At 42.4% G+C, this 27,517-nt stretch overlaps 1 protein-coding gene across 1 annotated transcript in view; it reads left to right on the top strand.

Annotated features, from left to right (window-relative positions):
• Positions 1-26,983, top strand: part of SLCO1B3 (solute carrier organic anion transporter family member 1B3) — a 37,102-nt gene extending 10,119 nt beyond the window's left edge. Inside the window, exons 7-14 of the mRNA XM_073329735.2 lie at positions 6,199-6,444; positions 8,216-8,380; positions 16,541-16,736; positions 17,485-17,647; positions 20,143-20,327; positions 21,509-21,573; positions 25,142-25,259; positions 26,443-26,983. Coding sequence (XP_073185836.1) covers positions 6,199-6,444; positions 8,216-8,380; positions 16,541-16,736; positions 17,485-17,647; positions 20,143-20,327; positions 21,509-21,573; positions 25,142-25,259; positions 26,443-26,659 — 1,355 coding nt within the window. The 3' untranslated portion in view covers positions 26,660-26,983. The remainder of the gene's footprint in view (positions 1-6,198; positions 6,445-8,215; positions 8,381-16,540; positions 16,737-17,484; positions 17,648-20,142; positions 20,328-21,508; positions 21,574-25,141; positions 25,260-26,442) is intronic.
• Positions 26,984-27,517: the final 534 nt, after the last annotated feature.

The raw sequence follows: 27,517 nt of genomic DNA, 5'->3' as shown, positions 1-27,517 counted from the left end.
CTATGAGACCTGGCCTTCAGCTGTAGTCCCTTTTGGACGAACCGTGATTTCTTAGCAGGTTCAACTCGGGTTTTGGACCCTCGTACATACTTTCCTTTGGGAGCTTCAACAAGTGGTTATTACACTGACCAAGCAAGTTTCTTAAAGCAAAGCACTGTTGAGTCAGAACCAAGGCATTCAGAAAAACAGATCTTAAAACAATAGTCCATATACATCTATATCTTACCTAAGCTAAGCTAAGGCAGGCCTGGCTTATCCCAGGCACCCCCACATTTGCTTTGCAAATTGAGATAAACTAAGAGACTCATCAATCCCTGTCTCTTACTGTCTCATCAGAGGCTGTCCTTCCATCAGTGACAAAGCTCTCTGTTTAGATTTCCTATGTGGATTTCCCCACCCTGTCAAAACACAGACACACACACACACATGGAATCACCAGCCAGACAGTGCCCTTACAAGGTAGAAGTAAAATCTAATAGGAATTGACAACTCTATTGTATGTGTGTACCAGCAGTAGGGCTTATTTGAAGCCATCATCTGCTCCTCAGCCCAGTGTTCCCAGCTCTTGCATGACTTAACTCTTCGGTAGTCACACAGCAAACAATAGATAAACAATCCAACAAATAGATGGACATATGATATTCATAAAAATACTACAGGCAGCTCCCACATTCTCCATAATACGGACTTAAGTATGTGACAAATCTCAAGGAAGCCAATGGGACTCCTCATGTGCTTAAAATTAAGCACATGATTAAGCATTTTGCTGGAAGGTCCTATAAGAAAAAAGGTTAGTAAAAAGTACTGTGTCCTAGCGGATCCATGGTGTGTGTGGGACTCTGCTTGAATCATAGAATATTAGGGTTGGAAGGGAACTCAGGAGGTCATCTAGTCCAACCTCCTGCTCAAAGCAGGACCAATCCCCAACTAAATCATCCCAGCCAGGGCTTTGTCAAGCCTGATCTTAAAAATCTCTAAGGAAGGAGACCTCCCTAGGTAACCCATTCCAGTGCTTCACCACCCTCCTAGTGAAAAAGTTTTTTCTAATATCCAACCTAAACCTCCCCCACTGCAACTTGATACCATTACTCCTTGTTCTGTCATCTGCTACCACTAAGAACAGTCTAGATCCATCCTCTTTGGAACCTCCTTTCAGGTAGTTGAAAGCAGCTATCAAATCCCTCCTCATTCTTCTTTTCTGCAGACTAAATAATCCCAGTTTACAGAGTCATTGAATCATAGACTTCAAGGTCAGAAGGGACCATTATGATCATCTAGTCTGACCTCCTGCACAACACAGGCCATGGAAAATCACCCACCAACTCCTGTAAGAAACCCCTAACCTATGTCGGACCTATTGAAGTCCTTAAATCATGGTTTAAAGACTTTGAGGTGCAGAGAATTATCCAGCAAGTGACCCGTGCCCCATGATGCAGAGGAAGGCGAAAAGCCCCCAGGGCCTCTGCCAATCTGCCCTGGAGGAAAATTCCTTCCCAACCCCAAATATGGTGATCAGCTAAACCTTGAGCATGTAGGCAAGATTTTCCAGCCAGACACCCAGGAAAGAATTCTCTGTAGTAACTCAGATCCCACCCCATCTCACATCCCATCACAGGCCATTGGGCATATCTACCGCTAATAGTTGAAGATCAATTAATTGCCAAAATTAGGCTATCCCATCATATCATCCCTTACAAAAATTATCAAGCTTAGTCTTGAAACCAGATATGTCGTTTTCCCCTACTGCTTCCATTGGAAGGCTGTTCCAGAACTTCACTCCTCTGATGGTTAGAAACCTTTGTCTAATTTCAAGTCTAAACTTCCTGATGGCCAGTTTATATCCATTTGTTCTTGTGTCCACATTGGTACTGAGCTTAAATAATTCTTCTCCCTCCATGGTATTTATCCCTGATATATTTATAGAGAGCAATCATATCTCCCCTCAACCTTCTTTTTGTTAGGCTAAACAAGCCAAGCTCCTTGAGTCTTCTTTCATAAGACAAGTTTTCCATTCCTCGGATCATCCTAGTAGCCCTTCTCTGTATCTATTCTGGTTTGAATTCATCCTTCTTAAACATGGGAGACCACAACTGCACACAATGTTCCAGATGAGGTCTCACCAGTGCCTGGTATAACGGTACTAACACCTCCTTATCTCTACTGGAAATAACTCACCTGATGCATCCCAAGACCGCATTAGCTTTTTTCACGGCCATATCACATTGGCGGCTCACAGTCATCCTGTGAACAACCAGTATGCCGAGGTCCTTCTCCTCCTCTGTTACTTCCAGGTAATGCGTTCCCAGTTTATAACAGAAACTCTTGTTATTAATCCCTAAATGCATGACTTTGCACTTCTCACTATTAAATTTCTTCCTATTACTAGTACTCCAGTTTACAAGGTCATCCAGATCTTCCTGTATGATATCCCGGTCCTTCTCTGTATTGGCAATACCTCCCAGCTTTGTGTCATCCGCAAATTTTATTAGCACATTCCCACTTTTTCTGCCAAGGTCAGTAATAAAAAGATTAAATAAGATTGGTCCCAAAACCAATCCCTGAGGAACTCCACTGGTAACCTCCCTCCAGCCTGACAGTTCACCTTTCAGTGTGACACGCTGTAGTCTCCCCTTTAACCAATTCCTTATCTACCTTTCAATTTTCATATCGACCCCCATCTTTTCCAATTTAGCTAATAAATCTCCATGGACCTGTATCAGATGCCTTACTGAAATCGAGGTAAATTAGATCTACTGCATTCCCTTTGTCTAAAAAATCTGTTACTTTCTCAAAGAAGGAGATCAGGTTGGTTTGGCACGATCTACTTTTTGTAAAGCCATGTTGTATTTTGTCCCAATTACCATTGACCTCAATGTCCTTAACTACTTTCTCCTTCAAAATTTTCTCCAAGACCTTGCATACTACAGATGTCAAACTAGCAGGCTTGTAGTTACCAGATCGCTTTTTTTTCTTTCTTAAAAATAGGAACTATGTTAGCAATTCTCCAGTCATACAGTACAACCCCTGAGTTTACAGATTCATTAAAAATTTTTGCTAATGGGCTTGCAATTTCATGTGTCAGTTCCTTTAATATTCTTGGATGAAGATTAACCGGGCCCCCTGATGTCCCATTAAGCTGTTGGAGTTTGGCTTCTACCTCGGATGTGGTAATATCTACCTCCATATCCTCATTCCCATTTGTCATCCTACCATTATCCCTAAGCTCCTCATTAGCCTCATTAAAGACTGAGGCAAAGTATTTGTTTAGATATTTGATATAGTTCCCTCAGCCTCTCCTTATAAGTCATGTGCTCCAGCCCCCTAATCATTTTTATTGCCCTCCGCTGGACTCTTTCCAATTTTTCAACATCCTTCTTGTAGTGTGGGGCCCAAAACTGGACACAGTACTCCAGATGAGACCTCACCAATGTTGAATAGAGGGGAATGATCACATCCCTCGATCTGCTGGCAATGCTCCTACTTATAAAGCCCAAATTGCCGTTAGCCTTCCTGGCAACAAGGGCACACTGTTGACTCATATCCAGCTTCTCATCCACTGTAACCCCTAGGTCCTTTTCTGCAGAACTGCTGCCTAGCCGCTTGGTCCCTAGTATGTGGCAGTACGTGGGATTCTTCCATCCTAAGTGCAGGATTTTGCACTTGTCCTTGTTGAACCTCATCAGATTTCTTTTGGCCCAATCCTCTAATTTGTCTAGGTCCCCCTGTATCCTATCCCTAACCTCCAGCATATCTACCACTCCTCCCAGTTTAGTGTCATCTGCAAACTTGCTGAGGGTGCAATCCATGCCATCCTGCAGATCATTAATGAAGATATTGAACAAAACCGGCCCCAGGACTGACCGTTGGGGCACTCCACTTCATGCCAGCTACCAACTAGACATGGAGCCATTGATCACTACCCATTGAGCCCGATGATCAAGCCAGCTTTCTATCCACCTTATAGTCCATTTATCCAGCCCATACTTCTTTAACTTACTGGCAAGAATACTGTGGGAGACCACATAAAAAGCTTTGCTAAAGTCAAGGAATAACATGTCCACTGCTTTCCCCTCATCCACAGACCCAGTTATCTCATCATAGAAGGCAATTAGGTTAGTCAGGCATGACTTGCCCTTGGTGAATCCATGCTGACTGTTCCCGATCACTTTCCTCTCCTCAAAGTGCTTCAGAATTGATTCTGTGAGGACCAACTAAACAAATACTTTGCCTCAGTCTTTAATGAGGCTAATGAGGAGCTTAGGGATAATGGTAGGATGACAAATGGGAATGAGGATATGAAGGTAGATATTACCACATCCAAGGTAGAAGCCAAACTTGAACAGCTTAATGGGACTAAATCGGGGGGCCCAGTTAATCTTCATCCAAGAATATTAAAGGAACTGACGCATGAAATTGCAAGCCCATTAGCAAAAATTTTTAATGAATCTGTAAACTCAGGAGTTGTACCGTATGATTGGAGAATTGCTAACATAGTTCCTATTTTTAAGAAAGGAAAAAAAAGTGATCCAGGTAACTACAGGCCTGTTAGTTTGACATCTGTAGTATGCAAGGTCACACTGAAAGGTGAACTGTCAGGCTGGAAGACGGTTACTAGTCCAGTTCCTCAAGGATCAGTTTGGGGACCAATCTTATTTAATCTTTTTATTACGGACCTTGGCACAAAAAGCAGGAATGTGCTAATAAAGTTTGTGGATGACACAAAGCTGGGAGGTATTGCCAACACAGAGAAGGACCGGGATATCATACAGAAAGATCTGGATGATCTTGTAAACTGGAGTAATAGGATGAAATTTAATAGTGAGAAGTGCAAGGTTATGCATTTAGGGATTAATAACAAGAATTTCTGTTATAAACTGGGAACGCATTACCTGGAAGTAACAGAGGAGGAGAAGGACCTCGGCATACTGGTTGTTCACAGGATGACTGTGAGCCGCCAATGTGATATGGCCGTGAAAAAAGCTAATGCGGTCTTGGGATGCATCAGGTGAGTTATTTCCAGTAGAGATAAGGAGGTGTTAGTACCGTTATACCAGGCACTGGTGAGACCTCATCTGGAACATTGTGTGCAGTTGTGGTCTCCCATGTTTAAGAAGGATGAATTCAAACCAGAATAGATACAGAGAAGGGCTACTAGGATGATCCGAGGAATGGAAAACCTGTCTTATGAAAGAAGACTCAAGGAGCTTGGCTTGTTTAGCCTAACAAAAAGAAGGTTGAGGGGAGATATGATTGCTCTCTATAAATATATCAGGGATAAATACCATGGAGGGAGAAGAATTATTTAAGCTCAGTACCAATGTGGACACAAGAACAAATGGATATAAACTGGCCATCAGGAAGTTTAGACTTGAAATTAGACAAAGGTTTCTAACCATCAGAGGAGTGAAGTTCTGGAACAGCCTTCCAATGGAAGCAGTGGGGGAAAACGACATATCTGGCTTCAAGACTAAGCTTGATAATTTTTGTAAGGGATGATATGATGGGATAGCCTAATTTTGGCAATTAATTGATCTTCAACTATTAGCGGTAGATATGCCCAATGGCCTGTGATGGGATGTTAGATGGAGTGGGATCTGAGTTACTACAGAGAATTCTTTCCTGGGTGTCTGGCTGGTGAGTCTTGCCAACCTGCTCAGGGTTTAGCTGATTGTCATATTTGGAGTCGGGAAGGAATTTTCCTCCAGGGCAGATTGGCAGAGGCTTTTTTGCCTTCCTCTGCAGCATGGGGCACGGGTCACTTGCTGGATAATTCTCTGCACCTCAAAGTCTTTAAACCACGATTTGAGGACTTCAATAGCTCAGACATAGGTTGGAGGTTTGTTACAGGAGTGGGCGGGTGATTTTCCATGGCCTGCGTTGTGCAGGAGGTCAGACTAGATGATCATAATGGTCCCTTCTGACCTTCTATGTAATTGTAAGTCTTAATTGTAAGTCTACAATTCTATGATTCTAAGTCAGCAAATGTGTGAAGGCAAGTGAAAAACAACACCAACCAAGATATTATATGACTGCTGATGCCCTGCTTGCTTTATGTTATCTTTCAATATATCTCACTAAATATTGAAAATACTGAGTTTCCTTCCAGTCTATAATGTGGATTTCCCAGCAACTATAGAGGATGGGGGGGGGGTCTTTTTCTTCATTAATAGAATTCTTTTTTGTCTCATTTTATTCTAGGTAGCATAACCATAACTCCAAAAGACTCCCGGTGGGTAGGTGCATGGTGGCTTGGTTTTATTATAGCTGGAATAATTAATCTCATTGCTGCCATACCATTCTGTTTCCTGCCGAAAAGTCTGAAAAAGCAGGAGGAAGAAAACAATGACAAAATTTCATCTGATCTCTCCAAAATTAAAGAAGACCAGAGCAAGCATCATGAATCTGAAAATCATCAGCCAGTGAAGTGGTCAGTAACTTCAAAAGGCAAGTGTTTTATATATTCTGCTAAACTGGAAACCTACCAGTACAATGTAACACAGGAACACCCCAAGCCCACCCCACAAGGATTATTTGAAGTCATTGGGTTTCTGGGTGGTCATGAAGGTTGGCCTGCATTGAGTCAATTATGTAATTAGGTCTTACATTTAAAAGTTTGTACTAGAATCAAACTGGAACTAAGGAAAAATGAGTGACCAAAATTAACTAAAGTCTGTGTTAAAATTAGTGAGGGTTAAGCCTAAAAAAATCAGAAGGTTCTTTTCCCAGCAAGTCACAATTATTTCCATATTATTTTCATGATCATCACAGATGTAATGGAAAATGTTAAATGAATTGTCTGCAATGAAAAATACAGGAGGCCTGATTTTCCCTTCAGGGCTGAGCTGTGCTCAGTGCAGGAATGTGGGAGGGTAGAGGCAAGGAAAAAGATGACGTTGTGTCATCTTTACACTTCTCCTGTTCTGGTTCAGTTCTGCAGCCTTTTACTTTATTTAAAGTGAATTTAGTAATGTTGTATTAAACCATTGTGGATTTGGCTCTGGTGGCTAGAGTTGCATGTTCAACAGAGTGAACGTTACCTCTGCTACTTGCTTCAGATTTAGAGTGTCTAGGAACACGTAAAGACCAACCTTAGTGACCACACGCACATTCACACCTACAAGGTCTAGACTCTTTTACAAGTTTTGTTAAAGTTACAATTGAAGTTATGATTACCTAAGCATATAAAAAATTCTATGAAGACCTATTCATAAGTTAAAAATATCATTATACTCACACATCCTTAATGCTATTCTTAAGGTCTGATGGCTGCCTTGCCAATTGATCATCAGAAGAAGGATGGTTCCTGCTGGAGTTTCCCATAGGGAGCTCAGTTTTCCTAATCCAGGCACCCTCTTTTTATAATGTGATTCTGACTATACCCCGTTAGCATTTATGCACATAGTGCACCCTGCGGTTAGGGCATGTGTTAGAAAAATGTGACTACCGGATATCTTGTAAGCAAAAAATTACTCTGTTAATTTTTCACAGTCTCATCCATTGGTATATCTTTTCCTGTAATTTTGTGGGGGATAGGGTCATTCTTTGGTCACTTACCTATGTCAAGCATTTCTTAAGGCTATAGCCTAGTATGGCTAAGCTAAAATCTTACAGGCCTCAGCCTGTAGGCCTTGTGCTTCAGCCCTACTTACTTAGATACCTACTATGTAATTATCCTTTCTAACTACTGATCTATTTTATACTTCTACAATTTAACTCTATTTTGCATACAATGATTATATATGACATAACCTGTTAGTTAATTATAACATCACACAATAAATGAACAATAAACTAAAATCATTGGCTACAGTTCCCAATGCAAGACATGACACAAGGTACAGAGGAACCACGGAGAAATCACTTAGACCTGGATCCTACAGTGAGATTCATGTGAGCAGATAGTCCCTTTGGCCTGTGTGCTGCCCCATTGACTTCAGTTTCCCCAGGGGCCTTCTGTGTAGATCTCACTGGTGGACTGGGGCCTCAGTTGGTATGTCTCCACTGAAGTTTACCATTTCAGAGGATTTTACTGTAATATCACAGCCTATATTCTAATTGAGGACCAGATTCTGCCCTCAGATACTCACCTGAAATCCTACAGTGAGATAAGCACATAGGTGTCTGAGGGCAGAATTTGGCTCTGAATCTCATAGATTATTTACCAATAATTATGCCAAGCATTTTTTAAAATAAAATTGTATATTGTGTCTTTCAGATTTCTTTATCTCTCTGAAAAGAGTATTGAGTAATAGAATTTATGTAATGTTTTTGTGTTGTTCACTATTACAATTCAGTAGCTTTGTTGGTTTCTTGACTTACAAACCAAAATACATGGAACAGCAGTATGGTCAGTCAGCATCTAAGTCTAACTTTATAACAGGTGAGTGTTAAAGTGCTTGGAAAAGTGTTTTGATGTGCATTTTATTGAGCATGGTGAGTTTTGGGGGTTTTTTTGAAGGAAAAAAAAGAGACACCTTTTGTGAGGGAATTATACAAAGCCACCATAGAGCCTGATTCTGTGGTGGACAGTTAGGGTGACTGTAATGTGTCTCTTTTTGTTTCCTTTACATGAGCCAAAATTGTAATAGATGGCTTCCAGGATAAATTTACATGAAGCTTTGAATATATAGAATTGCTAAGGACTCTATTGTGGCTTTGTCATGAGCAACTTTGGAGCAGACACACCAGGTGGCAGATCGTGAGACATAACCTCAGAGTATTACAGGCTATGTCTATACTTGTGCGCATAGCGGAGCACTGGATTATGTTCATACCATGTTCATACTTGTGTGTGTTTCCCATATACACATACACAGGCATGCTGAGCTGGACACTAGTATAAAGCTGTGCACACATGTATACCTGTGTCCACACTCTAGCTGTAGGTACTTAATGTTAGCGCTTAATGTTTCAGGAACAGTGTTTCAGGATTGTGTGCATCACAGGGAGACACTGTAGGAACAGATTTGCTGTGTTTTGTTGGTATGGTCCCCTGCTTTCACACATTTGCCTATGGCACTTCCTGATCATGTTGCCCTTCAGTTATTCTCTACAAAACTAGGTGAAAAACATGGAGCAAATGGATGATTATCTGGTTCTGCTTCTGCTCCTTATTGCAGACCAATGGTTATGCAGTGGAGTATGCACTCTGTGAGACACGGGATGGAATTTGGACAGCATTTTCTGACACATGGAAGATGGCGGACTTTTAAGGTCAATGACAATTCATTCAGCTCACATGGTACAGCTATGATGAATGCCAGTGTTGTCATGGTAGTCTCTTTAGTTGACCGTAACTTCTGATGGAGGAGAACTAGCACAGTGTGGTGAGATCATATTGTTTTGGAAACCTGGGATAACCAGTAGTGGCTTCAAAACTTCTGAATGAAGAAACACACCTTCATTGAGCTGTGTGAAGAGCTTCCAGCACCCTTCCAGCACACTACATTCAAGGAAGCCATACCGATTCAGAAGTGGGTTGTTGTTGCCCTCTGGAAGCTGTCAACACCAAACAGCTATAGGTCTGGGTTTGGAAAGTCCACTGTCAAGGTGGTTGTTGTGCAGATTTGTGAGGCAAATAATTTACCCATGGGTTGCCATAAGAAAAGTTCCAAAAATAATATATGAATTTCAGAGGATGCAGTTTCCGAACTGTGCAGGGACCATTAATGGCACTCATATCCAAATATTTTGCCCATCACAAGGGGCACAACTGAGTATGTGACCCAAAAAGGTTACCATTCAATTGTTCTGAAAGGCTTAGTAGACCACAGGGGCTTAGTAGACCACAGGAGGGTAGAGATAGTATTCAGAGGGCCCTAGACAAATTAGAGGATTGGCCCAGAAGAAATCTGATGAGGTTCAACAAGGACAAGTGCAGAGTCCTGCACTTAGGACGGAAGAATCCCATGCATCGCTACAGACTAGGGATCAAATGGCTAGGCAGCAGTTCTGCAGAAAAGGACATAGGGGTTACAGTGGATGAGAAGCTGGATATGAGTCAGCAGTGTGTCCTTGTTGCCAAGAAGGCCAATGGCATTTTGGGATGTATAAGTAGGGGCATTGCCAGCAGATCGAGGGACGTAATCGTTCCCCTCTATTCGACATTGGCAAGGTGTCATCTGGAGTACTGTGTCCAGTTTTGGGCCCCACACTACAAGAAGGATGTGGAAAAATTGGAAAACGTCCAGTGGAGGGCAACAAAAATGATTAGGGGACTGGAACACATGACTTATGAGGAGAGGCTGAGGGAACTGGGATTGTTTAGTCTGCAGAAGAGAAGAATGAGGGGGGATTTGATAGCTGCTTTCAACTACCTGAAAGGGGGTTCCAAAGAGAATGGATCTAGACTGTTCTCAGTGGTAGCAGATGATAGAACAAGGAGTAATGGTCTCAAGTTGCAGTGGGGGAGGTTTAGGTTGGATATTAGGAAAAACTTTTTCACTAGGAGGGTGGTGAAGCACTGGAATGCGTTACCTAGGGAGGTGGTGGAATCTCCTTCCTTAGAAGTTTTAAGATCAGGCTTGACAAAGCCCTGGCTGGGATGATTTAGTTGGGGATTGGTCCTGCTTTGAGCAGGGGGTTGGACTAGGTGACCTCCTGAGGTCCCTTCTAACCCTGATATTCTATGATTCATTAATACAAATGTGGGAAACACTGGAAAGGTGCATGATGCTGGGTGCTGAGGAGATCAAGATTGTACTTGAAGTGGGGGGAAACGGTTTTTATTTCCCAGAAATGTTCTGGTTCTATACAGTGTGTCTGTGTCAACTTTTATTGTGGCATACCTGCTTCTGCTTTGGCTCATGAAACTGTACCCAACATCAATGACCCTGGAAAACAGGAATTCAGTTTCAAGCTAAGTAGCTGCAGACTGGTAGTGGAGTGCACATTTGATAAACTGAAAGCTTGTTGGTGCTGCCTTTGCAGCTGTCTGGATGCCAATGTGGCAAACACTGTTCATATAATCATTGTCTGCTGCATACTTCATAACATTTGTGAGATAGAGGGGAGTGTTTCCATCCTGAGTGATCTCAGGACAAGTCTGATTTACAAACTCTGTACAGGCAGCTGGATTCCACCCATGTTAACACATGGTCCTGGTTCCCAATGGGAGAGGAAAATCAGTGATGCCATATGTGCATATATCTTGGCACAGCAGAGAGGCAGAGGATGACACCTGCCTGTGCCAAGGGACATCTATTCATCCTGTATAGCTGCGGGATATGCACATGAGGAAACATTGGTACGTACTTATAGGGCTACACAGCTTTGTGAGAGTTTTGTTCCCCTGTAGCCAAAGGTCATTAGCCATTCATTCTTGTGACAATGCACACAGTAATGACAATTAACAGGGCACCGCTATTGGGTTATCACCTTGGTGCTGGGTTTCTGCTGTGGAGGGTGGCAACTGAGTTATTCTGAGCTCATTGAGCAATGTTTTTGTCTACACTGTTCACACTTCTTTAGAAACCTCGCTTATTTGGAGCACTTAAACTTTTTAAATTAGTTTATGACTGTTTGCTTTGATGGGGGAAAGTACTGCATTGTGCTTTTTGACTTTTTATTGTCAGCAGAGTTAAGTGCAACTAAGGACTGTTATAGAGCACTAGTCCCTGGTACAGTTGAAATTCTTAAAAATTTGGCAAGGCAGGAAGGGGGTATTTCTGTACAGGGTACTGCCATAGTTTGTTATTGCTGGCATGTTCCCTTTTTGTTTGTTACTATTCTTTGGTTTTGATTTTCAACATGTCTAATAAAGCCTTTAAAAGATTGATTGACCCCTTTTCTATGCTTTGGACATCTCCTAGGTTGAAAAATAGTAGTGGTTCCCTATCCCTTCTGTGTAATTGTGTGACTTAAAGTATTTTTGAACCTTGGGGGGATTCAAAACTATTGACACCAGATTTTTACACACCATTCCATTAAATGAAGTAGGAAGCTTGCGGCCCATTCAAGAATGAAAAAGCACCTTCAGTTCATCATTAGGAAGGAGGGCCAACACAAGTTAAACAAAACAAAAGATTTACTAAAAGTATGAAGTAGAAGGTTCAATGGGAAGATTTTGAAATCAGAACAATAACATATTGTTAGCAAAGTATCTGTTTACTATTGAGAACACGGCCCACAGTTTGTCTTTGCACCCATCTCCTTCCCCTCCTCATTAGAAGGGGTGAACGAAGTAGGACAATGACTTGTGGTGAGATCTGCGGATGTCTCTTGCAAAGGGTTTTGGAGGCTGGTGCACATTAGTGTTCTAGGACTACTGCAGGCTCAGTGTTCTCCTCCTACTCAGTTGAGGGAGTTATTGCAACAGGATCCTCCAGCTCAGCAGCACCTTGGTTGGCAGCCAGACACGGCGGCAGCAGCAGCAGATGGGATGATTGTGGGGTCTTGGCAGCAGGTGGATGCCCCACCCTTTCAGCCATCAAATGAGCCTCTCCATTAGAGAATGTTCCTGTTCCCTGTGGTGTGTCTCAATGTCCATGAACCAGTTCCTGCTGAAGAGACTGCTCCTCCAGTGCTCTGGGGAATTCAAATTGCTCTTGGTTTCTCCAGTTTATGAGGAGCTCCTCCAGAATCCTTCTCTGTCTGCCTTTGCTGTCCCTGAGATGCTGCTCCTACCCTCTTGGTGCCATGGTTTCACTCTTGGGAGCTGAAAGTCCTGCTAGTTCTCAAAGAGAAGAAGAGCATTATGTTTTTGGCCTTTATAATAAGCTGAGAAATCCCCCCACATAACATAACTTTGCTGTAAAGGCCCACAATTTTGTTACTTTTCAGCATTCCAGGAATGTAGCTGTCTCACTATCCTTGATTCTCAGAAACCTTTTGTGGTCCATGAGGAAGGAGCAGAGGCTAGTAATGATAAGAAAACCTTACTACTGTTTGTAGCAATATAAAATGTTCATAATGTTCAAACAGGAGTGTGGCGGTGGAGTAATTCCTTCCAGAAGCTATGTTATCAGTTTACAGTTTCTTCCCTTAAGACTAGCCAACATTTGGAGAATATGGTTGTTTTCAGAGTATTAAAACGGAAAAGAGAAGTGGCTTTCCAGTCCTGTGAAGGAGAGTATGCCAAAGAACTGTTTCTGCTAATGGTCACCCCCACTACTACATATTGCCTAATTAAGGGGCTTGGTCAGCTATAAAGGTGGACCAGGCAGACTTGCACTGCTGGTGAACCTGAAGAATCAACTGGAGTTTTTGCTTCAACAGAAATTTGCTGAAATGTGCTTACAGGATGGGGAGGGAATTTGGCTGGAAATGGATGAAATTCTGAGCTGGAATACAGAGGTTTAATGGAAAAGGAGATTGGAACCATGAACCATCCCAACACCTGATTTTGTGAGAAAATCCTGCCTCTATGTCTGTGTAGCAAAGGTGAAATGGAAAGGGAGAGAAAGGGACAATCTGTAACTTCATTAGGTTTCCTGAAGATACAGTTAAGCATCGCAACCTTTCACCTCAGATAACTGGAAAGGGAAACAGCACTACACTGTTTTTTCCAACTGCCAGACCAGTCCCTTCTGCCACCCTCACTAGCCCTGGCTCATGCAGCATAGCTCTGGGTGGTGATAGGGTGAAGACAGGGACTGTACAGACTTCGTAATCTTCCAAGGCAGAAAAGATCACTGCTACTAACTTTTTCTTCAACACCCAACTGTAAGTTTTCTACAACTGTGTGCCGGTCCCTTCCACATCCAGTCCTTCCTCCCCTGAAAAAAAAAAGACGCTTTAGAAGCCAAATGCATAATTGTGGTTCATCAGAAATCAATAAAGTTATTGATTTAGAACTCTGTCTTGTTTGAGGACCATTTCGGAGGTGGAGCAGAGAGGGGACTGGATGGAGGAAGGAAAGTTGAAGGTGTTTGGTAAGGGGATGAATCATGGCAGTGCCATGTCTTCAACACTGTAGCAATGCATGATCTATTATCCAGGGAAGAAAAATCAGTGCACAGTAGTTCAAAAGTCCTTGACATTAAAATAGGGAATTTAGCACCAGAGCAAGAGGGGATATTGCTAGGGAGTGTGGACATCCACTATAACTCACCAGCCTGGGGTTCTGGTTCCTGGCATGGCTTGGGGTCCTCCTCAGGTTCATAATGGAATGTTTCTTCAACCTGCTTCTCTGGGTAAAGATGCAGAATCACATGCTCCTCATCCTCTGGGTCTTTTGGGGCATCTTGTGTGGTCCCTGTTGCCTCCTTGCTCTGGCCCACATCAATGTGCTGTTGGACAATGAGGCCTCAGGGTTGAGGAAGTGATCATGAGCCACTTCAGGCTCCGTGCTGGAGGTCCTTGAAAGCATGAGTCAAGCTCCTTGTAGAAAACGCATGTATGATAAGCCCTTCCAAACCTACTACTTCCTGTACAGGAGCCTCAAATGCTTCATGCATTCATAGCACTGAGCCAGACTCTGTGCAATTTCCTGGTAGAGGTGAATGTTCCTGCTGCTCTGGCTGAAATTAAGGAGGATGGTATGCTGTTTCCACACACTGATCAGCTCCACGGGCCAAGTGACTGCCTTGTTGAGGTATCATTTGAAAACTCATACAGTAGAACATCAGAGTTACGAACACCTCAGGAATAGAGGTTGTGCATAATTCTGGTATGTTCATAACTCTGAACAAAACATTATGGTTGCTCTTTCAAAAGCTTACAGTTGAATATAGCTTTGAAACTTTACTATGCAGAAGAAAAATGCTGCTTTAAACCATCTTAATTTAAATGAAACAAATATAGAAACAGTTTCCTTACCTTGTCAAATCTTTTTTTAAACTTTCCTTTTGTTTTTTTAGTAGTTTATGTTTAACACAGTACTGTACTGTATTTACTTTTTTCTTTTTTGTCTCTGCTGCTGCCTGATTGCATACTTCTGGTTTCCAAATGAGGTGTGTGGTTGACTGGTCGGTTCGTAACTCTGCAGTTCTATTGTAATTTGCTGATCATTATTGTCCTGGTTAAATATGTGTGGCACCATTGTATGTAAAGTTATCAGATTCTACTGTGTGATGGTACTAAGACAAATTCCAAATTTTGAGAGCAGTCACAAAGCAGTTTTCCAGAGACAAAAGGCTAGCCAACACCCCAGCCAAGTGTCATCAAAATCAAATGACCCATCACTTGGTTAAGTGGCGATTCTTTGGGTGGAAAAAGAATGTGGGGGGGAAATCTACATTTTTACAAAGAAACAGCTGAGCGGTCCCATCCACGCAGACTTTCTGTTTCCTAAACCTCAGCTGGAGGTGATTCTCAAAGAAGTGAAAAACATATAAGAAGGGGGAGCAAATGCCCCAAAACATCTTTCTCTACCTTCATCTCTACTCATGGCATCAACAACACTTGAAGAACAAAGGAAGCATCACTGGACTGGGGAGGGGCCCTGACTGAAAGGAATTCAGTCAGTAAGACTGCTGTGAGAGAGACCTTTGCTTGAATTCATCTAAACCATTGTATTTGGACTGAAGTGTCTGGGAAACTCTATTTGGGATAACAGGATTTGTCCTTGGGGGAAGAGGTGGAGTGGGGGCAGGGTCTGAGCTGGAATGGGGGATTGGGCACTCCCAGGGAAATGAGGAAGCTGGCACCTGTGGTCCAGATAATACCCTGGGTAATGTCACACACCCGTAAAGACTGCAACAGACAACTGTTCTGCCGGGGGCAGTGCAGCACACTACTACCAGTGCACAAGGTGACAGGGACCTAGGTTTTGTAAGGATCAGGAAGAAAAGGATTCAGTGCATTGTGGAACTAGAACTGAAGGAGTATTGAAACTTGAAACCTGGTAGATGCTCCTCATTTCCATTCACACTGCAAACTGGCACAGCTATGGGGCTGTTCCACAGCTAAGGTGTGTACTTGCTCACACCCTCAGGCATGCTAGCTTACGTGCCCTCTGCTCACCTTGAGACACATGCTTCTGGGGTTTAAGTGTGGACATTGCGGGGGTTATGTCACAAGCCTGCACATGGACATATATATAGTTGCTAGTGTAGATGTCTGTCACTGTCTGCCTCCTGGTGTCCCCACTGCCTTGATTGGGTGGTACTCCACATTGGGCCTCTGCATGGTGCAGTGCATGTCACCCAACATGCTGGTGCAACTATTCTGGCTGATATTTTGGAGGGGGCAAAGCCAATGCTCCTTCCAGTGGGAGGGAAAAATCTAGCTGTTCTCCAGATCCAATTTCCTCTTCATTGCTGCAACCTATGGTACAGGTAGTCAACACAAGGGCATAAGGAGGTGCCTTATGCTCCCTTACCCTCTCATGGTGCTGCATGAGTTGGGTCAGAGTTTGGTCCTTAATTACATAGATCTAGATGTAATTTTCACAGGTTCATTGGCAAACGTATTAGGGGAGATTTTTGGACCCTTGAAATGTCGTCGTGTTTTGAGACATATGAAATAAATGGATGAATTTTTTCAGGCAGTATGTTATGAAAATTTTCACCAATTTCAATCAGCTCATGTGTTAAATCAGTTTTGTGTGACAGAATGTGACTACACCTCTCCAGTATCCCTCCTTTCTCTTTTATTACAGGAGTAACTGCTTTACCCGCTGTAAGCATTGGGATTTTCTTAGGAGGGCTGATAATGAAGAAATACAAAATGGGCATGATTGGAGCTACAAAATTTGGATTTGGGATGTCACTGATGGCTTTTCTCATAACCCTCTCACACTTTTTTGTGGGCTGTGAGAACCATGAAGTGGCGGGATTGACAGTATCTTATGATGGGTATGTATACATCTTATGTAAGATACAGCACATTTCCTTTGTCTGGTAGCAGAGAAGCATTACAAATAGCATGATGTTTTGTCATGATTGAATACAAACACACCATTTTAGTACTTAGTGTATCTTCCACAAATATTGAAGCATTATACCATTAGAAAATGTCAGATTCTAAGTTTGTATAAATTGTAATGGAGCTAGATTAATTTACACCAGATGAGAATGTAGCCCTCTTTTTATACTGATATACTTTGTTTGCAAGTTACATACTGCTACTTTTTGGGGAGGCTTCATAATTACATCAGTTTGGGGTATGGATCTGAATTGAATAACTGTGTCAGTGTGATTCATGTATAAAATGAATAACAGTTTTAGGGTGTGGTTTTAGGCAGCTAGAATGGTGGGACTGGACACCGATAGTGTCAAGAATTTCACTGTGTGTTAGAACTAAAGGTCTGGTTTTTCTGGGCTATAATGGGCAGAAATCCCTTTCTTTGTCATAGAATTTTTCATAACCCAGTAGTCATCTGTATTTCAATGTGTGTGAGATGGAAGCTGAGGCCATAGGATCACTGTTACAAGAATAGGAACAATTTAACCTTGTTTACCAGGAATATTAGTTTAGTTCTATAATAATGAGGATATCAAGTAGGAGTGAAAGACAAATTTGCTATATTGTCCTTTAATGTTTAATTGAATGATGCATTTTGTAATAAAACAATGTTGTGCCTTTGTAAATTTACCTCATAAGCAAACCAGTTGCACAACATGAAACTGCCTTATTTTCTGTCTGCAACTCTGACTGCAAATGTGCCACGAACCAATGGGATCCTGTCTGTGGAGACAATGGAATCACGTATATGTCAGCTTGTCTTGCTGGATGCAAGGCTTCGACAGGACATGGGAAGAACACAGTAAGAGACTTACCCAGTTTTTTCCTATCTTTTTTGCTTAAGAACATTGGTGTATTAGTGATGTATATTTAGAAAAGATCAAATCAATTACAGAGCAAGAGGAACTGTCATGTATTTGTGAGGATCACTGAGAACCACAAACTTCCAGAGCTCGATGCTTGAGTCTCTGCAGCTTGAGCAAAAGAGCCAGGCTCTGTATCTGGGGGCTGTAACAAACTCATATTGGGCACTGAGGGAACACACAACATGCACTGATGAGTGTTACACATTGCCTAAAGGCAGACCTCCATTTGTTTGCCTTTTGTAAATCAGGTCTTGGCTACATTGAGGTTTTTAGCCACCAGTGTAACTACACTTAGGTAAAAAGAAAAGGAGTACTTGTGGCACCTTAGAGACTAACCAATTTATTTGAGCATAAGCTTTCAGGAGCTACAGCTCATTTCATCGGATGCATTCAGTGGAAAATACAGAAGATGTTCTTATACATACAAACCATGAAAAAATGGGTGTTTACCACTACAAAGGTTTTGTCTCCCCCCACCCCACTCTCCTGCTGGTAATAGCTTATCTTAAGTGATCACTCTCCTTACAATGTTTATGATAATCAAGGTGGGCCATTTCCAGCACAAATCCAGGGTTTATCAAGAACATCTGAGGAATGAGGGCGGAGGGGTAGGAAAAAACAAGGGGAAATAGGTTACCTTGCATAATGACTTAGCCACTCCCAGTCTCTATTCAAGCCTAAGTTAATTGTATCCAATTTGCAAATTAATTCCAATTCAGCAGTCTCTCGCTGGAGTCTGGTGTTGAAGTTTTTCTGTTGTAATATCGCAACTTTCATGTCTGTAATCGCGTGACCAGAGAGATTGAAGTGTTCTCCGACTGGTTTATGAATGTTATAATTCTTGACATCTGATTTGTGTCCATTTATTCTTTTACGTAGAGACTGTCCAGTTTGACCAATGTACATGGCAGAGGGGCATTGCTGGCACATGATGGCATATATCACATTGGTAGATGTGCACATGAACGAGCCTCTGATAGTGTGACTGATTTTATTAGGCCCTGTGATGGTGTCCCCTGAATAGATATGTGGGCACAGTTGGCAACAGGCTTTGTTGCAAGGATAGGTTCCTGGGTTAGTGGTTCTGTTGTGTGGTATGTGGTTGCTGGTGAGTATTCGCTTCAGGTTGGGGGGCTGTCTGTAGGCAAGGACTGGCCTGTCTCCCAAGATTTGTGAGAGTGTTGGGTCATCCTTCAGGATAGGTTGTAGATCCTTAATAATGCGTTGGAGGGGTTTTAGTTGGGGGCGTTTTAGCCGTCACCTTCAGCCCTGGATTTGTGCTGGAAATGGCCCACCTTGATTATCATACACATTGTAAGGAGAGTGATCACTTTAGATAAGCTATTACCAACAGGAGAGTGGGGAGGGGGGAGAGAAAACCTTTTGTAGTGGTAAACACCCATTTTTTCATGGTTTGTATGTATAAGAACATCTTCTGTATTTTCCACAGTATGCATCCGATGAAGTGAGCTGTAGCTCATGAAAGCTTACGCTCAGATAAATTGGTTAGTCTCTAAGGTGCCACAAGTACTCCTTTTCTTTTTACCTTATTTAAGCTAATCTTTAGCTGTACCCGGCAGAGTATTAAAGGGTTCTATGGCAAAGACACCTGGTGTGTATCTCTGAGAAATAAGCTCTGTAGTCAGCGGAGCCGTCCCTAGGGTATGGCAAACTGGGGCATCCGCCCCGGGCCTCGGGGGGCCCCACAGGAGGCAGGCGGGGAGGTGAGGTGGGTGGGTGAGTGAGTGGGGTGAGGAGACAAATGGGGAGGTGAGCAGCAGGCAGGCGGGGGGGGTGACTAGGAGCCCCCCATCACCACCACAACCTCCCCCTCTCCCCAGTGCCTTCTGCCCATCGGTGGGCCCCGCCGATCAGTGCCTTCCCCTCCCTCCCAGCACCTACCGCCTGCCGTGGATCAAACATTTTGCGGCGTCAGGCAGCGCTGTGAGGGGGAGGAGGGAGGAGCAGGGGTGCAGCACACTCGCAGGAGGGGGTGGACCTGGGTGGGAAAGAGGCGGGGTGGAGGTGGGGCTGGGGTGGGGCCTTGGGGGAAGGGGTGGAGTGGGGCAGGGCCTGGGTGGAGCTGGAGAGAGCACCCCACCCTCCCCGCTCTGCTGGCAGATAGGCACCAAGTTTCTAATGTCCCGGGCCCTGCCCTGACAGGGACAGCCCTGGTAGACAGTCTATAATTGATACAGAAGCTTGACCTGCTAGTAGAAGCCTTGCAACCTACTATGTACAAGAAGTACATGACACATAGGAAAGAAACTACTGAACATTGAAACCTCTGAGAAATGCAAACAAGAGCTGGTTAGAGGCTCCTGGTGTGTTTACCTGGGTCATGTTTTCATGTGAGGTTTTGCTTGTATTTTAATGCTGTATGTCCTATTGCATTAATGATATACCGACAAATCAAAATTGTGTCTTTTAGGTGTATCATAACTGCAGCTGCATGGAAATTACAGGTTTACAATCAGGAAATACCTCTGTAATTTTGGGACAATGTCCAAAAAGTGGTGACTGCTCAAGAAAGTTTATTTATTATACAGTAATACAAGTTATAAGTGCCTTTTTCTATGCTTTAGGAGGCACCCCTTTATACATGGTTATGTTTAGGTAAGTGAAACCAAAATAATTATTTTAATATCACTAAGGGCTTTTCCCATCGTGGGAGACTTAATTTCCCCAAATTACACTAACTTTCTTGAAATCTAACACACTTTTACTGCTGTCTTCTCTGAATCCATTTTTAATTATGAAGAATTAAATCAGTTGGTGGGCACTACCACCAAATTTAACTATTATGTTCATACATTACAGTTAATTTCTCCATGTTTCTATTAATCTGACCCACATTGGCTTTTACATCTGAATTTTGTGTTTGTAGCACAGAAAACAATTAGATCTGCTTCTGTGATTAAAAGCTACAAACACAAATGGTTCTGTAGTTTGTATAAGTAGACTGAAGAACAAAAGGAAGTCCAGCTGAAACATATTTTGTTGCCACTGTTTCTTTATGTGAAGAGATGAATAAAAGCTTGATAGGAAGAAAGTTTGGTCACTCTGAAATCCCAAAGGCAATCTGGAAGCAAAATCAGTGGGAATTCTAAGGAGTTCTAAAAATTACTTTGTCATATATGAATATGCAGAAAGAGGTGCTAATGTAGTATATAGATAAAGTTGTTATTTAAGAAGGTGGTTTTTCATGACAATAACTTTAAAGGGATTCAACACAGTTTGGGTATATAATTAACTCAGAACCCTTGTCAGATTCCCTTGTGGCAGCAGTTTAGTTTAATCTCTTGGAAATTTGAGCGGCAAGTTGCTTTGCATCTTTGCTAAGAATGTGGCTCTTGAAAACACAGCTTTTGGGAATGTCATTACAATGTTACAAGATGCTGCTCCAATTATGCCATTTCTAGAAGTTTTGACCCAGGGCAATATTGTAGTCCGCATCACTTCATAATGCTCATAATGAAAAGGCAGTAGAACGGGTATTTAGGGACACCCTCTTCTGCAAAACGTGGGTAGAAGGTGCCAGTATTTCATATAGATTCACCTCACTAATTATGTGCAGTACATTGACTTCCCAGTGAATATTCAATGAAGAGTAATTGATTAGCTCACTTTTCCCACATTATTTAATGTGTTTTTGGCAAATCTATGAGACAGCTTTCTTCTGAAGTTTTGTATTCTGTCATTAAGAATAATAATTCTATGGGGAAATAATAAATTTTAATGAGTGCGTCTGGGTATTATGGAGACATATTATTGTGACTGACATCTATCTATTTTAGGTGTGTTCACTCAGAGCTGAAATCTCTTGCAGTTGGTCTGTACACACTCATTATGAGAGCCCTAGGTAAGATAAATTATTTGAGTTTTTTAGATACCTTTGATTGTCTGTGTGGCTTTAAATGGCACCAAGTGCATTCGCAAAACAGATGCACAATTTGGCAGTGCTATTATTATTAATAGTACTAGTGGGAGTAGTAATAGTACTGTAATACTGAGCCCCAGCCATCAAGCAGAACCCCACTGTGGTAGGCACTGCAGGAACAAAAAACAAAAAGACAGTCCCTGTGTTAGATTCTGGGCTGCTCCTGGATGTCCAAGATGTGGCCAAGAGCATATTTTTGCAACTGCACCTGACAAAACAACCTTTCCTCTCTGATTTGGACCTTGCCACAATTACGCATGCCTCACCTTGAGCTGAGATTGCTGTGATACGCTGTGCATGGGCCTGCACCCTGGCACCATTCAGAAGCTGATGCTATTTCGCAGAATGCTGCAGCCTGCTTATTAAGTGGAATTGCACATCAGGCCAGTGCTCCACAATCTGCACTGTCTTCCAATAAGCTTCTGGGTGGAATTCAAGGTGTTGGTTCTAACCCATAAAGAGCCCTAAAAGGTTAGGGCCCTGGTTGCTTGGAAGATGGCCTCTCGCCCTGTGACATACTGCCGCAGTTGAGATCAGAAGAGAGAGTCAAATTGGCGCTCATTTAATATAAACAAGAGGGAACTGCTGGCAGGTTCTTATCTGTGAAGGGTCCTCCATTTTGGAACTTAATCCCCTCTTTGGTCCGTCAGAGCCCAGAATGTTCCAGACATGCTATAACACCTATCTTTTCTCTCTCTTCTCCAAGGCAGCGAGGAGGGAGTGGGCTGAGGTGTAGGTGCTGGAACTAGGGGTGTGGCAACACCCCATGGCTTGAAGTGGTTTCCATCCAGGGCAGGAATGGTGTCCCTAGCCTCTGTTTGCCAGAAGCTGGGAATGAGCGACAGAGGCTGGATCACTTGATGATTACCTGTTCTGTTCATTCCCTTTGGAGCATATGGCATTGGCCACTGTCGGAAGACAGGATACTGGGCTAGATGGACCTTTGGTCTGACCCAGTAGGGCCATTCTTACGTTCTTATGTTTACAGTTTGGTTCAGTGGCTCCCAGCACCCCCTCTATACAAATTGTTCCAGCACCCCTGGGCTGAGGTGGATATGGTTATAGGCAATTCTTTGTCTGTTTGTTTTTGTGATTTTTAATTCATGGGACAGGTGCCTAGAGCACTATCCAAAAATGAAAAAATGTGTAAGAAGAAGTGTCATAATGGTTTTCTAGGTTTCAGACCAAGCTATATCAGATTAGAAAAGTCCACACTCCCAGCTTGTTTAGGGCCATCGAAGTTAGAAATGGACCTGCAGAAGCAGATCATAGATACGCTCATAAGAGCAGAATATATACATGTAGCCCTCTGGATAGAACACACAGAGAATACACTCCTTTTAGATTAAACCAGTGTTTTCCTATATAGGAGTGCAATATTTTAATGCAGAAACAAAGCTGGCACAAACATGGTTCAGTACAGGTTGGAATCCAGGCATTATTAATGTTGATGCCAAAATTCCCATGGATTGTAACAGGGCCAGGATTTTTTAAAATTATTTTACAGGGGTAAAGGGCAGCACAGTGCAGAGCAAGCCAGAGTGGAGGGTGCAATGACAGATGCATCTTGCTCTTCCTTTGGCCAGTCACAAGAATTTCTAAGCTTTTTCATAGTCTGAACTACAGTATAATACGAAGATTGTGCCAAGTATCATTGCCCCACTCATTTGCAAGGCACAGACCAACTCTCATTCCATTCGGAGACACAAAATCCCAATGGCACATATAGCATCTCGGACAGTTATTTTAGGAATGTGTGCATGCATTTTTAGTTGTCCTCAGTGCAGTAAATGTTTTGTTCTATTTTGAAAAACTAATTACATTGAGTAAACTTTTCAAAGGTACCTAAAGCCCATTTTCAAAAGAGGAGCCTAAGTTCCACTGACTTTCAATGAGATTTAGATTCCTAAGTGTCTACATCACTCTTAGAAATAAATAGGACTTTGCTAAATTACTCAGGCCCAGCTTTTGAGAAGTATTTAGGCTTTGTTCTGCTCAGTATTGCAACATCTACCTGACTTTGTAGCTTAAGTCTCATTGAAAGTCAGTGGGACTTTAGCTTCTAGGCCTAGATTCACAAAGGTACCTAAACTCCTAAATCCCAGACTCAGGTGCTTAAATCTCAGTTTTAGGCTCCACTGCATTTCACAAAACTGCCACCGAACACTGTAGACACCTAAAATCACTTGGCACCTAAGGTTTCAGGTTGAAAGTTCCCTCAGCACCCATCTGAACATGTGTGCTGCTACCTCACTCTAGTCATCTGGACACTTATCTCCCCCGTAACCCCTGAGCGATTCACAAACAGAGGAAGCTAGGAGTTTGCTGGCCTGACTCATGTGTGGGGCCCAATCCAATTGGTGTGCTCAGAGGACGCCTACCGAATCAGGTCCCATTTAAAATCTGGCCACTGGAGGAGAAGATGGTGCCCACCTTATGCCTTTTAGCCCAGCAGTTAGAGCACTCACCTATGAGGTGGGAGACCTGGATTCAATCCCTCCTGCTATTGAAGGGGCAGAAAGGATTTGAACACTAACCACTGAGCTATGGGGTATTCTGCTGTGGGTCTCAGTCTCTCTGTGAGAGGGGTAGGGCTTAGCACACACCCATCTAGGCAACATCTCCCACTAGATAGCTCCCCACCTAGCATGCTGGCTTATATGAATCACATTCTAAGGTGCCTGTCTCTCCCCATGCATTATACAGGAGCCTAGGTGCCCAACTCAGGTCTTTGTGAATCACAGTGTTGGTCCAATGATTTTCTATAGGCCTAAAAGGTAGGCATTGCCACATTCAGTATCACAGCACCTAAATCCTTTGTGAATTTAGCCCTTAAGTGCCTGTTACTTTTGAAAATGTGACTTAGGTGCCTAAGTTATACCTTGTAACACTGTGTGGGGTTAAGCCTAAACACCTTTAAAATCTGGGTCTGAAGCAGCGTTGACAATTTTGCCTACCGTCTACTTTAGGACTTGGTTTCATCTCCCTCTCTTTCTTCCCCTAACCCCCACCCCCCGCCATGTACTTTTTTCAGTAGGAAACAAAGAGGCGAGCCATAAGATGAATTTCACCCCAGTGTAGAGGATCAGCATGAGGTCCATGCACCACTAAGTCCTGAAAACTGCTGCAGCGATTGAGCTGCCAACCACCAGTGCTTTACAGAACAGTTTGGGAACTGTTGAGCTAATACATGCTGGAGAAAGCCATGTGTGTCACCACAGGCTGATAGCTTGGCCAGGCCCACTAGGTGTCAGACCACGTCACTGTGGAGCTCCAAACAGCACCAAAAGTGGTCACCCAGCTCACTATTCTGAAGGATCCTGTCCAATTTCTATAAAGGGAAGAAGCGGCTCCCTATATCCCACTGCCCACCAGAGTACCACTACAGGACAGGGCAGGGTTGGAGCTTAGTATGAAAATGCTATCATATTTTCTAAAGTTGTGCCTCATAATATGACATAGTGATATATTTTTGAATGTTTTATTGCAGCCGGAATTCCAGCCCCCATTTATTTTGGTGCATTAATCGACAGGACATGCTTGAAATGGGGAAGCGGAAGCTGTGGGCAGCGAGGAGCTTGTAGGATATATGATTCTGATGCATACAGGTAAGTTAAATCAAAACACAGAGTGGTCGTGAGTTTCTTTTCTGCATCGGGACTCTAAATTATTTGATGCTCTGGCCCCGGTCATCTAATGTTGGCTTCACCTTCATATAGGTCAGTACAGGATCTCAAATGTCAAGAAATCTTCACATTAACTACTCTTGGGGCCAAATACTGAAGTCTCTTCTCAGTTCTTTATACAGGCCTTACTCGTTCAGGCAAGTTTCAGAGTAGCAGCCATGTTAGTCTGTATTTGCAAAAAGAAAAGGAGTACTAGTGGCACCTTAGAGACTAACCAATTTATTTGAGCATAAGCTTTCGTGAGCTACAGCTCACTTCATCGGTTGCATCCACTGCATGCATCCGATGAAGTGAGCTGTAGCTCACGAAAGCTTATGCTCAAATAAATCGGTTAGTCTCTCAGGTGCCACTAGTACTCCTTTTCTTCATTCAGGCAAAACTCTCATTGACATCAATGACTGAGTCTTTCCTGAATAGTGGATATACTTTCTACACTTTGGACCAGCTCAGAAATCCATAGTCGTCATGTGATTCACAAGCAGGAATAGAAAAGACATCCAAATTCACAGTGCCTACCATGCACATTGGGAAGACTGCCAATTTTGCTTTATTGGCCATGTTTAATGTGTGAACAAATGAAAAATAAAAGCTATTGGGCAGCTGAGGACATGGTAGAGAAATGCTTTTTAAGCACAACCAAAAAATATCTGCCTGAAGAATACTCAAAGCAACTGGTTTTTTTTCACATTTGTTTTATTTCATGCAACTCTTGATGGCCACATGAGGATTTTTATTTATATGCAGAGTAGCCAGGACTAGGGAGCCCATGACACATACAGGCGCTGCAGGAATCCTGGCCCCAGAAGCTCCTACAAATTCAGCAGGAGTAGAGGAGAAATGATTGATTGTTACTGTACACATATTTTCAAAGGCATAAATCACAGTGTAAACAAACAGTGAAAATGTCCACTTTATAGCACCATTCACAAGGTCGCTTTAGATTTTGTCTCCTTAACTATTGTATTAAAGAGTTCAGGGACTACTGTGCATTTTTGATTTTTGTACCATTCCTGAAAAGATCCGTTTATAAGTAATGTTAGTACTTGCAGTTCTTTTGAAGTTTGTTTATATTAGGAGAACTACCTTTTGTCTTCTCCCTTCACAGGTATACCTACCTTGGCCTAACAGCAGGCTTCAGACTACCATCCTACTTCTTAGCTTTCCTGTTTTATACAATGGTGAAGAAACAGTACCAAGCAAGGGGTCCCAAATCCACAGAAAATGGAGGGCAAGAAAGCGTTCCTATGAACAAAGAAGCTAACTCAAAGAGCAGTGAATATTTATCAGGTTCTTCCGATGTGGAAAAAGAATCATGTATTTAGAAAAACCACTTACGTCCATGTTGCATGAATCAGGACAGCATCTTTTAAAATCAACTTTCAGAATGTCCTGAATAAAACAATAACACTGCTCAGAATGAAAAACCAGAATGAACACATAGTCAATGACAAGGGCAGTTAGGTGCACATATGATTTATATTTAACTACCTTATATGAACCTGCTTATCAATGACACGCACAACAAATTCCATTAATTAACGAGGGAAAATCCTGTTTGGCATTGTTAATTGCAACTGTTTGTAATTTTTAAATGGCTTGAATGTGGTTTCTGGCACAGTAACTGCATTCCAGATACTACACTGGAAGGCCCCAGTCCTGCCCACAGATCCACCTGTACTGAGTCCACTGAAGTCAAAAGGACTTGCATAGTTGCAAGGGTCTGCACAGTACAGTAAGAAGCTAGTGTAGTTTTCTGAACTCTGGCCTGCTAGGGAATAGCTAGGTGGAAGGCCCAAACCCTCTTTTCCTCCTGCATCCTCAGGGACACTCAACTTGAAAAATCATATTTCCAACTGAAAATGTTGTGCCTACTAACGTTGTAAGGAGAGCTGGTTATCAAATGGAATTTCTGTTCCATCAGAAACTCCAGCATTTCAAGTTTTGCTTTCATCCTGAATTGGAACAAAAAGTTGAAATTTCAAGATTTTTACTGTGAAATGAAAATTTCAAAATATTTTGTTTAGGAAACATCAAAAGAACCTTATTGAAACATTTGGTTTTGACATAATTACAACTTTTATGTCATATTACATTATCATTTATAATATAAATGTCATAAAATTTTTACTTTTATATTATATTGCTTTTATAAATGATAATATGATATAAACTTGAACCAA

This window comes from Lepidochelys kempii, chromosome 1 (genome assembly GCF_965140285.1).
Source record: "Lepidochelys kempii isolate rLepKem1 chromosome 1, rLepKem1.hap1, whole genome shotgun sequence".
Taxonomy (NCBI): Eukaryota; Metazoa; Chordata; order Testudines; family Cheloniidae; genus Lepidochelys; species Lepidochelys kempii.
The sequence above is the reverse complement of the archived record's forward strand: the minus strand, read 5'-3'. Positions and strand labels throughout refer to the sequence as shown.